Source organism: Hipposideros armiger, unplaced genomic scaffold, assembly GCF_001890085.2.
Source record: "Hipposideros armiger isolate ML-2016 unplaced genomic scaffold, ASM189008v1 scaffold_96, whole genome shotgun sequence".
Taxonomy (NCBI): domain Eukaryota; kingdom Metazoa; phylum Chordata; class Mammalia; order Chiroptera; family Hipposideridae; genus Hipposideros; species Hipposideros armiger.
The window spans coordinates 3,176,282-3,192,662 of NW_017731446.1; the positions used below are offsets into that span (position 1 = coordinate 3,176,282).

Consider the following 16,381-nt stretch of genomic DNA (forward strand, 5'->3'; position numbering starts at 1 on the left):
TGCAGAGGGCAGTGTCACTGGCCCTCATATGTGGGATCTGAACCGGGGCCCTCTGGCGTCCCAAGCCAGCTCTTAACCAATGCGCCACTTGGCCGGCCACGACTTCCACTTCTTATTCTTCTTATTCCACTTCTTTCTCTAATACCATACTGCTGCTATCACCTGTGCTGGGTACTATTCACTGGGGCTTTTCAGGCGCTAGGTATCAGATCTGTCTCTCTAGAGGGGAGTGGGTCCCCTGGGGGCAGGAGGAGCCTTTCTTCTGTGAATCCTTAGAAGCTCACTCTCCCCCTCACTCTTCCAGTCCAGCCACAGACTGGTCTTCTTACTCACGCAGGCCCAGCTCTCCCAACCCCAAGCCCTTTGCACGTGCTGCTCCTTCTGTCTGGAACACTCTTCCCCCTGATCTTCACAGGGCCAGCTCCTTCACTTCATTTAGGTGTCTGTTCACATGTCACTTCCTGGTACAAAGCCAGGTACACGTGACAGTACCTGGCACATGATAGGCATTTAAAAATAAAATCTATTGACTAATGCTAATTGAAGTCAACATTCTATCTTTTTTGGATGTAGAACAGGGTATCTAATTCATATTCATGAATGCAAAAAAAAAGGGCATTTACTAAACACAGCACAACAATGGCTAACAACCTGACTGCTGGCTGAAGTCCTATGAGGGTTAAAATAGCACCTCTGTCACGAGGCATATGGCATTCATGAAGAGGCGGTGTCCGCTACAAAACCATGTGAGAGTCATGGAATGTGTCGTTGTGAAGGGAAATATTGGGGTGACCATCTCGTACAGACATCTGGCTCCTCTTACTCAGCGCACCGCACCCCTGCCTGCTGGCCCAGACATTCCTTTTCACTAGGCTGGGGTAATGGGCACAGTCCAGGACTCACTCTGCCTTTGAGGAGGCCACAAAAACTAATAATTCATGAAGCAGACCTGGCACCTAGGAAGACAGCAGGCACGCTGGTGACCCAGAGCCCATGGTCCCCGGGGAATTCAGAGGCTCAAAGTGGATCCACACCACGGGGAGTCCTGCCCACTCCTACTAATGACAGGTCAACTTTTTTTGTTTTTAAAGATGGAATTAATTAAGTGACATTAATTCATTAAACATGCACACTCCACCCATTTTCTACAAAGGATTCAAAACAGATCTGAAGAAGACAGAACGTCCAACAAAATAAAACGAGGCCAGAAGAGCAAGGCCAGGGACAATGAGGGCAGAGGCAGCCGGGCAGCTCGCCCCTCGGAGCCGCACCTCGCAACTGGGAGCTCCAGAAACGGCCCCGCCAGCGGATCCCGCCACCGCTGCGACAGAACCAGGGGCCCAGGGATCAGTCCCGGCTTTGTGACCACCACCCCTCGGGGAGGAAAAGGGGCGGGGCCCCAGAAGACCTCATCCAGGCTGCTGTGGTACATGAAGCTCGCAGTCTGGACCAGGCTCAGTGCTCTGTCAGGTCTCACAAGGATGTTAGAGGGAGGTGTCAGTAGCCCCATGTTCCAGAGCAGCGGACACCGAGGCTCACAGAGGTGAAGTGATTTGCCCTACATCACACAGGTTACAATGGCCTCGCCTCAGAGGATCCCATGCCAAGAACACGTGATAGGCAATTATGACTTGTGATTTCGCACAGAGGCCCTGAATTCATTCTGACCAACTCAGTCTAACAACTATTAGATGCCAGGCTTGGGCTGGGCACTGGTGATACAGTAAGACCCAATGTCCTGGAGAAACCAGTGATGAAGGGAGTGCAGAGACAATCCTGCTTCGATGACAAGCTGCAAAGTACCAGGGTGCACAGGGGAGGCCCTGCATGCTGCCAGGTGTCTCTGCCCGGTGGCTCTGCCCAATGGGCCCTTTTCTGGGAACAGCCAGAGTGATCCCTAGAAGCCTAGAGTGTCCAGGGACCTTCTAGCAACAGCTGACGGGTCTGAGGGCAGACCCCCTGGTCTGAGCTGAGCCTCTCAAATTCTCATTTCTAAGAATTTGAAGCCCAGCTAGAGAAAGAGCAACAGAAGCTACGAGTAGCCAAGGGCTGAAGCACGGACGGTACTGTCCACAAAGTCCTTGAGGTTGTCCTGGGTCCGGCTAGCTCAGAAGCTGGACCTCGAGCACCTATCTGTCCCCGAGCTGTTCAAAGGGTGGGTATTCAGCCAGTGTGCAATGGCAGAACTGTGCCAGTTGTTAACACATAGAAGCTCTGCTGTGCCCGACAGAGCAAAGCCACTTCCCTGAGCTGCCCTCCCTACACCCACCCTGTTCCCTCCCACCATCCTGGATGCTTCGGCCCACTTCCATGTCCCAGAAACTAAAGGGGTAATAGCCAGCTCAGCAAGTGACCCCCGCCCTGCCCTCGTCCTAAGGCTAGTTAAGGTCTGGTCATTAAATATTTTGTTCTGAGACCCTTCTCCTATACCGTCCTATTTAGTTTAAAATGAGGCAGTAGCAGCGTCCGATACAAGCAGAGAACCCATCTTCATACGCTGGGAGGGGTTTCCTAGAGGAGGCAGCATCTCCAGGGGCCTCAAAGGAGCAGGCATGGGGGGCATGTAAGCCAAACGGCACGTGCAAAGGCCTGAAGGGATAAGGGGTCAGCAAGCAGTGGGTATGGCAGGGGCAGAGGACCCCAGCGGGAAGGCTGGCACAGGAGGCTAGAGGCTGGAGGAAGAAAGCCGGTGTCTGTATGGCACTCTGACACAGGCTGGACGCCACCCAGTGTGTTTTCCAACCCGTGGGACACCAGGATATGCTTCCATGCTTGCTGAACATAGAAACAAAGACAAATACCCAGACTGCGAGCATCATGAAAATGAAAAAAAAATGTATGAAAGCCTACACTCACACAGTATTTCAAGATGTTTTTACATAAAATGGTTCATTTACTATTCTCCATAATACCGGACAATGAGAAGGTTTGAGAGGCAAAGAGCTAACTTGAAACTCCCGGGTTCACACTGCAGTCCACTTTGAAAGAACAGCCCTGGCTGCAGGGGCGCAACCCGTGGTTCCACCAGGCTGGCCCTGCCCGGGGCAGGCTGGCACACAGAAGCATTCCATCAAAATAACGTCTTCCCCACTGAGCACCTGCCTCGGTCTCCGCGCCCCATTCAGCAAATTCTGCTCGGAATGTTCTGTGTCCCTAGACACGTGTGCCGAGGCCTGGCCTATCATTTTATTGCTAAGTGTGCCTCTAATTTTAGGGCCATGACATTTCCATAGGCACCATTTCCACTCTCTTTTCAATGATTTTTCATCCTAAGTGCTGTCAACCATGAGCAGGCTGTCTCTACTCCTACAGATATTTGAAGACTCTACTCCTATAGATATTTGATATATAAATACAGATATTTACAGTTACATGGCTTTGCACTTGACAGTGTGCATGCCCCTCTACTATCTCACTTATTCCTCACCCCAGCCCTGCATAGTCAGCATTGTCATCCCCATTTTAGAGACGGAAGCTGAGGCTCAGAGACACTAAGGGGCTTGCCTGCTGCCCTGGCTGGAGCAGCCGAGCCGGGGTCTGAGGACTCCTAACCCAGTGCTCACTACACACCATGTCCCAGCTGATCAGACTCCTGGCTAACAGTACTCACTCCACGAGTGCAAGTCACTCCCCCATCCTGTGAGCATTCTGATTTGGACAGAGATAACAGATTCTTGAAAAGGACTATTAGAAAAAGTGCAATTTACCTGTTCGCCACCAGAGTGCAGTCAATTTCTGGTCGCTTTGTCTTGGGAATGACATAGAGTGGGTACCTGTCCCCGTGTCGAATGAACACATGCACTGAGACCAGCTTAAAATGATGTGGAGCGTGACCTGAAAGACAGAGAGAGAGAGATTGATATTCTCATTACCACTGAGGGAGTGTCAATCTTTTTTACTCCACAGAAGTGGAGGGGTAACCATGGTGGAAGAGTGCCGTGCTGGGTGGGGGTGGGGGGCTGAGGGGCTCTGAACAGCCTCACAAGGCAGGGCGAGGCACATGAGAGGTCCCGGACCCCTAGAAATCATGGGGAGGCTCTGGGGTGTGGCAGGAGCTAAAGGCCAGTGAAATGTGGGCAAGACTATTGCTGTGGCCTCACTCACATCTGCAGACTAGGGGGAGGCCCACAGAAACACCAGACACAATGACTTCTGCTTTAAACCTCTCATGAAACAAGGCTGGGCACAAACAGATAAATATTCAGCATCATTCTTTGACACACGCTCGGAAAAGCAGAACTCAATGCAGAAATGAGATTTCCCCATACCTTTTCTGCAAGTCACCAGCAGGGCATCCTGAGGACACCTTAAGCCCTGAGAGACCCAGGCTACCCAGAAAAGTGGGTAACTGGGGTGATGCCCTAGAGATGAGGAAGCTAAGACCCGAGAACCGACTCAAGGGCACGGTCTAGTGGCAACTGCAGGATTTGTGCCAGGCCATCTTGCTCCTGCCCACCGTGCTGTGCTGTCTGAAGAAGCACCAGTCCCCAGTGGGGTGTCTGCCCAGGTACCAAGTTGGGCAGTGCAGGCAGGCCTACCTTCCATGCTGCGCTCAGCCACACTGGGAATGTTGCAGTACAAGAGAGCTTCGTAAACGGGGTCCGTCCCAGGGGGCTCCGTCACCGGGTCAGGCATGATTCTCTTTCGACTCTTGCTACTCACTCCATTCTTAGCTGCCGACACCGGGATCAGGTGGACTGCAAGGAGAGCCAAGCAGGTCATGATACATGCAGTCACAGGGGGCGCCGGGCCTGCTGGAGGGGCCCAGAGTGTGGCTGGATCTTTTCATCTTGAGTAACTATTCTCTCCCAAAGGAAGAGGGTGGACTTGAGTGTAGCAAGAATTCAGCTTCCCATTCCAGAACTGTTTCCTGAGTCCCCAATGTGCCTTGACTTTCTTGATGCCATGGTCCTCTCCTCACTAATAATTATATGACACTGGTGGGCCACCCCCCAAAAAAGGGACCTCACTCACGGTGGTAAAGGAAGAACTTACACATTAACTTTATGCTGCTGACCTCCTTCCTTACACCCTTTGCATTCTAGTAAGTGCTAAGGAGAAAAACCATCACCTTTGGAGTACCCACGAAGAACTAGACATAGGTGTGTGGCATATGGGTATCTCATGTAGTACAACCTGCTGTGTAGACATAGGTGTGTGGCATATGGGTATCTCATGTAGTACAACCTGCTGTACACTTTGTGGCCCCGGAGCCCGATCACAGGCATTGGCTTGTTAATCCTCACCTGACCGCTTCACAGGAAGAGAAGAGGCTGAGGCAGCAGCCCAAGATGTACATGGTGGATGGGACCCCATCTCAAGCTCTTTCCTCTGCCTCCGGGCTAGGTTCTCCCCGATAGTCTTCTGGATGTCATAGGTGGGCCCTGCAGTCTCTTATGTCTGCCCATCTAGCAACCTGCTTTCTGTTGGTGAACCACTCCTTCCCTTCCCCAGGTGCTTCTGACTGAACTGTCAATCACAATGTCCCTGGTCCCCTGCCTGGGGGTTGACATGTGACTGGAGTCAAGGAGAATAGTGATGGCGCAAGGGGACTCCTTTTCCTTAAGAAAGGTGCTGTACAGACACTAGAAGAGGGGGGCTCCCTTTCTTCTGGATACTGATCTCTAAGAATGGAAACTTGGGGCTGCTCCAGCCACCTGTCCTTCCATGGAAAGCCTCTGTCTGCTACAGCGGGAGAGCATGATGCTAAGTAGAGACAAGTCAGACCAACAAATGAAGAGAGTTCATCAGAGAGGGAGAGAGAAAGAAGACCTGAGGACATCCATCGTTTGAGCCCCTGGGTCCAGATGTGGCTGAAGGCAGAACCTCTCTTAGATGCCCCAGGTATAATAAGTCGAGGAATTAAGCTAGTTTGAGCTGGGTTTCATTACTTTCAACCAAATGAGTCCTGATTAATACACTTTGCCAATTATTTATGAGCAGATGTAAGTCCATCTTCTGGGTCAGTGGCCCCCAGTCTTTCCATGTATGGGGAACCTCTGTGTAGCATCACAGATTTTCTGGAACTCCCTACACAATAACCGTTGTATTTTTAGCATCCACCAACTGAGGAAATACACAGAAATAGGTGTGCCCTTCAACCATTTAACTTCTAAAATGTTTATTAATCTCTGTAATATATTATATATGCATACATTTGAACAATAGCTAAGACATGGCCCAATCACCAGTCTAAATCCATGTAAATTCCCTAATTTCGCCTACTAATTCTTCTAAGTATATATTTAAAACCTCCCTTTCGCAAATGAATGCTATAAACAAAGGTAAAAGACAAACAATCTATTGAGAGAAAAATATTTGCAACATACGTAACAGATAAATTATTAATATCTAGAGTGCATACAAGCTTCTAACCCTGAAAAACCAGTAAAGGGTATGAGCAGGAAATTAATTACAGGAAAACAAACACCAATGGCAATAAACATAGGAAAAGATGTTCAACATTATTCATACTTAAAGAAACACAAAATATCAATAGGATACGACACCCCCGCCCCCCATCCGACTAGAAAATCAGGTAATAATAACATCAGTACTGGCAAGGTGTGAAACCTACAATTCCATACACCACTGGTGAGCATGGCCACCGTAACGACCTTTTTTTGGAAGGAGTATTTTGGCCGCAGCCACCAAAATGTTATATGTGCTTTATTCCTGATGCTATTATTCTACCTCTTGGTATCTACTCGACAAAGATATGAATTCCCATCACACATATGTATGGCCAAGGAGAGTCACAGCAGTATTGTCTGCAATAACAAAAAGGGGAGATAACCTAAATATCTCTCATTAGCAGAGCGGAAAGTTGCATGACAGTGTGGAAGGTCCTGCCACCGTGACAAAGGATGGAAAAGAATCCAAGATAAATGAAGTGAATAAACCAAATCATGGGATATTGATGTAATCCTCTTTGTGTAAAGAAAAAACAAACTATAATTATATGAACCCAAAGGCATTTGTTTATTATGTAAATGCACAGAAAAATGCCTACAAGGACAGCCACCACAATGCAGAAGTGGTTTCCTCTGGGGAGTGAGTGGAATGGCGCGTGAAGTATTTTTACTTGCTTTTCTGTAATTACGTTGTTTTATAGATCCACGCACACATATGCATATATATTTATAGCAAGCATATGTTACATATATTCTATACGTATAGAAACATATGGATGTTTCTATAATGTCTAGATAGACTCTTCTTCAATAAGCATATTTTCATTCATTACTTGTGTTAAGAATCACAGAGCTACAGAGCTGGCCCTTCACCAACTCAAAATTAGCCCTTTGGTTGGTCCTAGAGCCACTTTCTTCCCAGCAGCCGGAAGCGGCCAGAACTGCTAACACACTGCTCAGGTGTCCGGAGGTAATTGACTCTGGGGGGATTTGCGCCAGAGCAAGGGAATGAGGAAAGGTGGACGTCCTAAGGCAGCGTCTTAATGACCTAGCCCTTCTGGCCATGTGGCACCCCTCAGTCCTGACTCTGCTCTTTTATGGCATGGTACCAGGTTCTGGTCCCTGGGCCATGCCTGTGGGCACTCCCTTTTGAGTCTGGGCCAGCGAGAGGTGAGGATAAGGAGACATGATAATATGAGCAACACAGGGACAGAAGAGCATGGGTCCCTGGGTGTCCCAGAGTCCCCACAGTTTGCTGGTTTATCGGTAAGCACAGGGGGTAAGACTGGTTGGGGCTACTATTTGGGAGCTGCTATAGACTGAATGTTTGCCTCCCCCACAAATTTACATGTTAAAGTCCCCCGATATGAAGGTATTAGGAGGTGGGGCCTTTAGGAGGTGATTAGGTCACGAGGGTGACATCCTCCTGAATGGGACTAGTGACCTCATAAAAGAGACCTTAGAGAGCTCTTTTGCCACGTGAGGCTATAGTGAAAAGATGCCTTCTGGAAGTGGGCCCTCACCAGACCCGAATCTGCTGGTGCTTTGATCTTAAGACTTCCCAGCCTCCAGAACGGAGAGAAACTAATTTCTGTTGTTTATATACCACCCAGTCTATGGCATTTTGTTAAGCAGCCCAGTGGACTAAGATGGGAACCATGGTAGCTGCGTCCAAATGACCTAGCCACGACCCAGGGAAGCAGTGGTGTGAAAGACACAGGTAAAGATTGGGTGATATTCAGAGACCTTCCATCCAGAAAGATTTCATATGCTGCTTCCTCTGGCATCTGGTCCTGTCGGCCTCACCCACTAGCTGCCGAGATCCCCCTGTGCTGTTTGCACCTTCCTGAGTCACCAGGGTGCAGTGTCCGTCCACGTGGGGCCTTTGAAGAGTCCTCTAGATACTAGACATTCAGAGGCGGTTCGATGCAAGAAGCCGTGGAGTAAGGCGTCTCTCCAGCTCCAGGTGTCTGCCTCCCCTCACCTAACCTGGTTCTCACTGTCCTGAGCTGCTCAGAGCCGACCCCACTCTCCCAGGATGTTTCCTATCCATCTTCCTTCCCTTGCTTGCAACCCTACCTTCACCCTATCTCTGTTCCCCAAATTTGGCCAGCTCCACAACCGATCCCGGAGGTCACCTCCTCCAGGAAGCCCACCCCAAATCCCCAAGTAATTTCGACATCTGTCTTCTATGAGCCCACCCAGTTCTTGTTGCTGTCCCGGTTCACACTCCAGTAAACGGGAGCAAGGGGGTCCACACTTTTGTCAACCCACCACGCCAAACGTCCAGAGTGCCAAGACTATGTCTCCTTTATGTTTATAATCCCCCGCCAACCAGCACGAGGCAGACCCTCCATAACTGCCTGTTGAACAGAGTGCCTGCTCTGAACCAGGCACTGGGCTCCACGCTTTCGGTGAAATTCAACGTCCTTGAATCCTCATGTGGGAACACTGAGGGAGAGGGGTTATCTGACCAGCCTGGGAGTGGGCATCATCCAAGCAGCTTCCTTGAGAAGACACCTAAGCTGGACCAGAAAGGTGAAATGAAGCTGGCTACATGGGGAAGAGGAGACGAGGACTGTGTCACGTGGGCAAACCAGCAGACAAGGGGCAGCAGGCTGGCTCAAGATACCCTCGGAGGCCTGGTCCAGTGGGCCCAACCAAGGCTGACATGCAGGGAGCCCCTGGGAGAGGTCAGCAGCGAAGGAGCCCGCAGGAGCAGACCGCTGCTGGAGGCTGCCTCTTCTCTGGCTGCTGAGTGACCTAAGGGGGCAGACTCGGGGCCCGGGGCCCCGAGCTCCGGGACACTGCTTCTCCTAGCAGGCCTGGCCCAGGTCCCCAGCTCCTCTAGCGGCCCTGTGGGACAATAAGGATCTCAGCTGATCTCAGGCAGATGACAGCAGCTCTGATGTCATCAGGCAAGGAAAGGGGGCTGGGGGGTGGGCGGATCAGAAGAGACAAATAGATGGAAGGATAATGAGTTTCGTTGTTTAGGTATAAAAAAACCATGAATCTAGATGCAGCCCTGGGCCACTGTACCACCACAGCCAACATGTATAAGAGAACAGGAGGCGTCTTTATTGATAATTAACTCCGTACCAGTGGGCATGCAATTTCTCTTTGGTGTGATTTCCAAGCAGAAGAGATTTCCATGAGCCACCTGGGCATATAAGCCTCTCATTTATGGCTGCTTTATCTGCTCATCACATCTACAATCACTTTCATCTTGTTGGCACATCTACAACCCTCCTATATAAAGATACCAAAGGGGGTCTCAATGTCAAAGAAATTACAGAGAACATTACCTCTAAAGCAGTTCCTTGAGCCCCGTCACTTGTAAAAGCAACTAGTATACTTCTTAGAATCATGAGTAAAACAATCAGGCGCTGTCCCCATAGGCCCCCTCCCCTCTCTATTCACCCCACCCTCCCCAATGCACAAGGATGAATCCATGTGCATTATTAACAAATATTCCTGTATCTCTGACTAGGATACAAGCCACTCTGGCCCGCACTGCTTTTTCCAGCTTCATACCGCATTCTAGAAAGAGGCAATGGGGGCCGGCCGAGTGGCTCAGTTGGTTAAGAGCTCGCTCAAGAGTTTGAGCTCTGAGCAACAGTGGTTCGAGTCCCGGCCCGAGCTGAGCAGCCGCTGAGCTGCCAACAGGTGGCAGGATGGCTCAGCTAAAAAAAACAGAGGCAATGGACCTCTGGTAGAGGCAGGGCAAGGGGCTGTCCCGGGGTCCTGCAGCCTGTGAGCCCAGGCCTGCCAACCTCCTGGGCCTGCTGTTTATGCATCTTTTATCCAGCCATCCAACATTAAGCATCTGCTTGAAATTCTTCGGAGAATAAGGTCTCGGCCCTCCTGAGGCTTACAATCCAGCTGGGGAGGGTGGTAAGATATTAAATAAGAAAAGGGGAACAAGAAGTGGTCCTTACAGGGAAAATGGCCTTCTCAGTCATGGTGCCTCCGTATCGCCTGGTCACTGGTTTGGGGATGGTACAATAATGATTAGGATATGAAGGAGATACTGGGAAGTCACCATGAGAATAGTCAGTAACAGCTTCGGGCAAAACCTGACCTATCAACAAGTCTTGGCTCCGGAGCCAGCACTAGGAACACGTCTGGAGGGAGATGTTTTACCTAATGATTATTTGCTTCTTCTAATTTTTGTTTATTCTTTTGTCGGTCCCCACGGAATAGAGGAAAGGAGAGAAAGGGCCCAGGGTCAGGGTCAGATCTTAACCTATCAGCACAGGCCCCTTGGCCATAAGCCCCAATGTGGCCTTGGAAACTCAGGCCACCTTAGTTACTTCCCCAAACCCAGCGATCCACAGGATCAGTAGGTAATGGTACAGCCAGGTGTCTGCAACCAGCTCATTAGCTGGGAGTCATTTAGACTTGCACAAAGACAGCCCGGCACCTTTCCTCCAGGGCACCGTGCCGATGCCCACGGTCTCTCGCTCATGTCCCAATATTGGGGTCTCACCCAGGGCAGGGGACAAAAATCTAGCTGCGTGCTGGGCCTTCTTCCACTGGCTTTCAACTTTAGAACCTGCTGTACGCAAGCCTTTTACAGGTGCCTCAAAACCAACACAGATGGAGCACCATAGGGACCCCCATTCCTGGGGGGGGCCCACTCCTGGGTCAGGTCACCACCCAGCCTTTTCTTCTGTGGAGTGGCTCCTCCCCTATGCCAACCCTGCGGTGGGGGCTGTCATGCTGGCCCTCCAGGACCCTGTCCTTGCCATGCTGACTGCTCCAGGGATGGGGACCAGGCACTAGCCAACTGTGCCAATAAAGGCCCTTTCCAGGGAAGAGAGGCTTCCCCACATGGAAGAGTCAGTTTCACAGGCAGTCAGGCAGCCTCCGAACTCCTGCCTCCTGTCATTCCTGCCCCACTCACACTCTGCCTCCCACTGTATCTGCACGTGTGTTGTTCAGCTGTCAGCTCTTCCTCTGATTACACAGACACCCCAGCAGGTTAAAGTTAGGTGTTGGGATCCACAGGTGTCCCGTGAAGGTGTGCATGGTGTGCTTAAGCGTTGGCTTCACTCTGTCTCCATCGCTCTGGGTTCATTTGCCCCATAAGTCACACCACTGACTATACCAGCAAAGAACCTACCTCATGGGGCCAAGGTATGGCCCCACCATCTGCTTTTTACTTCTTAGCTCCAGGTCCTGCCTCACCTTTGTTGGGACCTCAGCCCTGGGCTGGTTACCTCCCTAGGGAACGGTTGTCACCTCTTCCTTGGGACTCCTCTTTTCCAATGCCACTACAGTCTGTCCTCAGTCACCCCTGCTGCCACAGCAGTCTGTGGTTCTGAATGCAGAGAGGCAGCGTGGGGCTGGGGGCGGGTCACAGAGTCACAAAGAGCTGGGTTCAAGTCCTGTTATTTCCTAGCTGCATGACTTCGGGCAAGTATTCCTGCCTTGCTATGCCTCACTTCCTTCATCTGTAAAGTGACCCCTAGTGCTGTCACCTGATTTCTCTGACTTCTTCCTCCCAATAACCCAGAAGGCTCTTGAGTTCTCACTCCTTCACCGGCCTGCCAGGGAATAACGATTTGTTCTAATAGGCAATTCCCACAATTCCCTTAGTGCTCTTCAATCCACTGAGCTGTCTTAAATGCCCACTCTACTCTACCATGCACTGAATATAAACATGGCTGTGTGTAATTCTCAAATAACCAGAACCACAACACCAGGGCCCACAGTTTTGCTATTTGCCTTTGGTCGTTTGCTATTTTTTTTTTTAATATTTTATTGGGGAATCGGGGGAAGGGGAACAGACAAGTTGCTGTTGTTTTTGTTCTTCAGTCTAGTTGTGGAGGATGTTGCTTCACTGGCCCAAGCTGGCACCATCATTGCGCTCTTCCTGGGCGAAGCAGATCAGTCGCCGGCTTCTGGACGGCTGCTCATGGCGGCTGCTGGCCGCTCACGCTGGCTGCTGGCTACACACGGTAGCTTATGTCAGCCTACGCCGTCGCCAGCGACTCATGGCAACCCAGCTCCAGGTCGAGCTGTTGTTTAGCATCTTAGCTGTGGAGGGCAGTGTCCCTGGCCCTCATATGTGGGATCCGAACGGGGGCCCTCTGGCATCCCAAGCCAGTTCTTAACCAACGCGCCACTCGGCCGGCCCTGGTCGTTTGCTTTTAAAGGCAGAGGTAGAATCGCATTTACACGTACAATGTGAAAAGTCAAGTCCACAGTTGTACACTTTGAGAGACTTCGTTTTACATACACAAAATTGATCAAACAGTTGAATCTACAGTTCCGTTTTTTGATCTATCCACTTTGGGCCACAATACAACGCCAACCCTTCTTGTTATCCTCATTCTTAATCAGTCTTCATTGCTCATTCTTATCCCATGGTGAACCACTGTTAGGTAAGAATCTCGTTTTTGGTGCCAGTGAAAAGCCTAGTCCCATTCAGGAAGCCAGGGAACCACAGCAGGGGCGGCTAGTGGGGTTGGGGGCTCAGCTTCTGCCCTAAGCTGTTCCCAAGCTCTAATCTCCAACTTGCCTGACCCCTCCCTCTGACATCTGCCACTGAGACCTAAGTCCACAGGACTGCCAGAGTGCAGGGGCAGGGGTCCACTGTGGCCTGAGCTGGAGCCCACCTGCAGCCTCCCAAGGGGGACAGGAAACCTCACACTCCTCTGGGGCCACTGATAACTGGCCTTGACCTAACAAGGTCCTTTGGATTATATGACGCAGGCACCAAGGACTCCAAATCATGACAGAAACTAGACATCACAAAGATGTCCAGGACAGGCCCCCAAAAAGAATTGTGAAAAGAACCTCAGACATCCATAACTATCTCAGGGCCTAGATCCCCTCTGCCTCGTCTTTGAGAATCTGATAAAAGCTACTGATCCTCGCCCCTGAAAAAGAACTGCATCGCAAGCTTTTGAATTTGATTTCTAGGGGTTCACATGACCCCTGAAACCATGTGAGACAATGCAGATGTCTGTGAACTCAGGTTAAGACCCCAATGTACCTGGAGACAAGTGTCCAATTTGAAAACCCTTGAGAAGGGATTTTTCTTTTTTCAAAATGAAAAGGGATCTTTATAATTCATATAAACATGTATTGGTCCTAAAATGGCCATTCAACACTAGGTATAAAAGGAAATGAAAACCACCCCTAATTTTACCACCCAGGGAAACCCAGAGTGTACATTTCAGTGTGTATGTGTGCCTGGATGTCCTACCAGAGGTGAAACCTGTGCTTCTGTCCCTGCTCTGGTGGGAATGGTGACAAAGTCACTATAGTCCAAGGACACTGTTCCCCCTTCCCAAAGAGGAACAAATATGTTTCCTTTGTCTCAAACCTCTGAACCCCATTGAGGCCACCAAACCAACTGCCCAGGAAGGCTGGCCAGTCGTGCACCTTCTGTGAAAAGGGTCAAAAGGCAGAGGCCGCCAGGTGGGTGGGAGAGCTCTGGGGAGACCACTTCAGTGAAAGAGACAATGCAGCTGCAGGGGGGACCTGTGCCTTCAGGTATCCGGATGTTGTAAAGACCAGGCATCCCACCCTCTGGGAGAAACCTGAGGCTGGAGAGACAGAGCTCTGGTTGGGTTCCAGGCTCCTGAAAAGGCAGACCCCTGGCCAGTGGGGTCCAAACCTCAGATGATATAGGAAAAAGAGGGAGGGAGGCAGGGAGAGCCAGAGGTGATGCTAGAGCCCAAACCACAGAAATCACAGACAGCCCACGCAGCACGGCCGGTTCCCTGTCCCTCTCACCCCGGGGGCAGCCTGGCTCTGCTGGGCCCCGGTGAGCCATCACATGCTGCGGACGCACTGGTGGGGAGGGCAATGTGAGGGCCCCAGAGCTCTGTCTGTGTGCACACCTGACTCCACCCTCTTATTCAAGCCCTCATTCCTGATCAGTTTCACAAACTGCCCCCTCTAATCTTTCCCTCAAGGTGGGGCTGCCGTCAAGATCACAGGGCTCTGCCTCTGACTGCCACTTAGTTTACTCTAAGGTGAACTAACTCTCTCTCTCTCTCTCTCTCTCTCTCATCAGCTTGGGGAAGGAGCCATGTTGCCATGACAACTGGGAGTGCCCTCTTCCCAGCTGGTCAGGACCGTTGGTGCAACTCCACCTGTGTCCTCGCCCACCCATTTAGTGTTACTGCAATGCAAACATAACCTGAAGCCTTCTCTCCTATTTTGTCTGTCTCTTCATACAGTCTTGGCGATCTGCAGATACTCTGAATTCACTGACTACTTTTACTAACACTTTCTAGTTTTACTAACTAGCCCTGCCAGTGTCCACTCTTCTAAAGGGTAGATTCCCCTTTTTATCAATCCTGCTGACTGCCTGTGTGTGCACGGTGTAATGGATGCAGGAGTATTTTCTGTTGGACACTTTGGTTGCCTTCCCGCGTCTTCCTGTTATAAGCAAGGGCTGCAATAAGCATCTTTGAACGTACATCTCTATACTCTTATCTATTCTTAGGAGAAATGCTTTAAGACCAAAACTAAAAAGGAAGGAGGAAAGGGAGGGAGGGAGGGAGGAAGGAAGAGACAGAGAAAGAAATAATGTCCTCAACCTGGAAGAAAACTGGAAACGACCCACAGACATAAATGTGTCCAGTTTAGCTTGTGGAAGGTCCTGTTACATGATGCTCTCCCTGCCTCCCATGTAATTACATGAGCTTAAGACATTGATGAAAGCTGACTTGTGATGAAAGACTTAATTTTGTCATTTATCTACAGAATTTTCTTCACCCACAGATCCTTAACTCTATGTGGTAGTCGGATATGAAGCATTCAGAGACAACTCAGAAATTAGGACATAAATCTCCAAAAGAAGGACCAAAATTAATTTAAAAAAATACAAACAAAACAAAACAAAACAAAAAACCCAAAATGAAAAACGTTAGTAATGATGATATGGGGATATTATAATAGGCAGAACTCTTAGGTTAAAAGTGCAAGCCCTCATTTTTAATTCCTTATTCTTTTTTACTCCAACTCACCAAAATAAAAACCCGGGAGGCACTCTACTGTGGCTCTTAAAATACAGTAGACACTGCATTAGAGCCTTGGCATTCTAAGGACTGCATCTCCAAGGCTTCACCACCAAATCATATTAAGATCTTCATGAATCCCCAAGTTCACAAATACCCCGGGGCACATGCTCTTCTCCATAAAATGTACACCTGACGAGGAGGAGAGAATGACAAAGTGCCCCGGCTAGATGGCAGGACGAGGCCTGCTCAACAACTGAGGAGCTCAATCGCATAGCCAAATTTGTGCCCCTACCACCATATGCCATGGACCTAAAGGACCATGCCAGGGTCGGAAGGACCAGGCAAGGGGAATGTCTCAACACTCAGGCACCTTGCGCGGGCTCCTTGCTCTCCTACTCAGAGGCAATTTTCTTTTAATGTATACACTGTTCCACCAAGCACAGTTATTCTCTTTCCGAGCGCATGCCAGATCCAAAGCAGCATAAGGGAGGGGATATGGGGGCTGGAGGCTACAGAAAATGATGGCTCTGCAGGAAACAAAGGCGCCAGGGGACTACTGGACACACACACACACACACACACACACACACACACAGTTGCTTAAGCTGGGGCTCCCCGGCTGCCCACCTGAGAAGCTGGAGCAGTCACCTGCCTCCCTGGGGTCAGGGTCCCACCTCTCTGCTGCTGTTCTGCCTCCTTCGTGTCCCCTCTTCCTCTGTCTGCTCAGATTTCATCTTTGCCCTGTGCACCACAAGACAAACACTCCAGAGTTGACAGGGCTGGGCGGTGGCGACAGTGGGAAAAGGGAGAGCCCACACTCTCCCTAAAGGGGGCGGCCCCCGCCTATTGCGCAGGGACTGTGGGCCTCAGCTGGCTGGACAGTCTGGTTTTAAAAAGAGTGGCTGGAAATTTATGTGAAATCGCCTAGTTTTAAGACATTAGTAAATAAATCTTAAAATGTGAAAACACTGGTTGGGCCAATCA

At 50.1% G+C, this 16,381-nt stretch overlaps 1 protein-coding gene across 7 annotated transcripts in view; it reads right to left on the bottom strand.

The window, feature by feature from the left end:
* PXYLP1 (2-phosphoxylose phosphatase 1) overlaps positions 1-16,381 on the bottom strand; it is a 72,481-nt gene that overhangs the window by 12,324 nt on the left and 43,776 nt on the right. For all 7 annotated transcript variants that reach the window (XM_019645978.1, XM_019645974.1, XM_019645975.1 and 4 more), the window contains 2 exons: positions 4,539-4,697; positions 3,708-3,834 (listed from right to left, as the gene is read on the bottom strand). In XM_019645978.1, the coding sequence (XP_019501523.1) occupies positions 3,708-3,834; positions 4,539-4,697 (286 nt within the window). The remainder of the gene's footprint in view (positions 1-3,707; positions 3,835-4,538; positions 4,698-16,381) is intronic.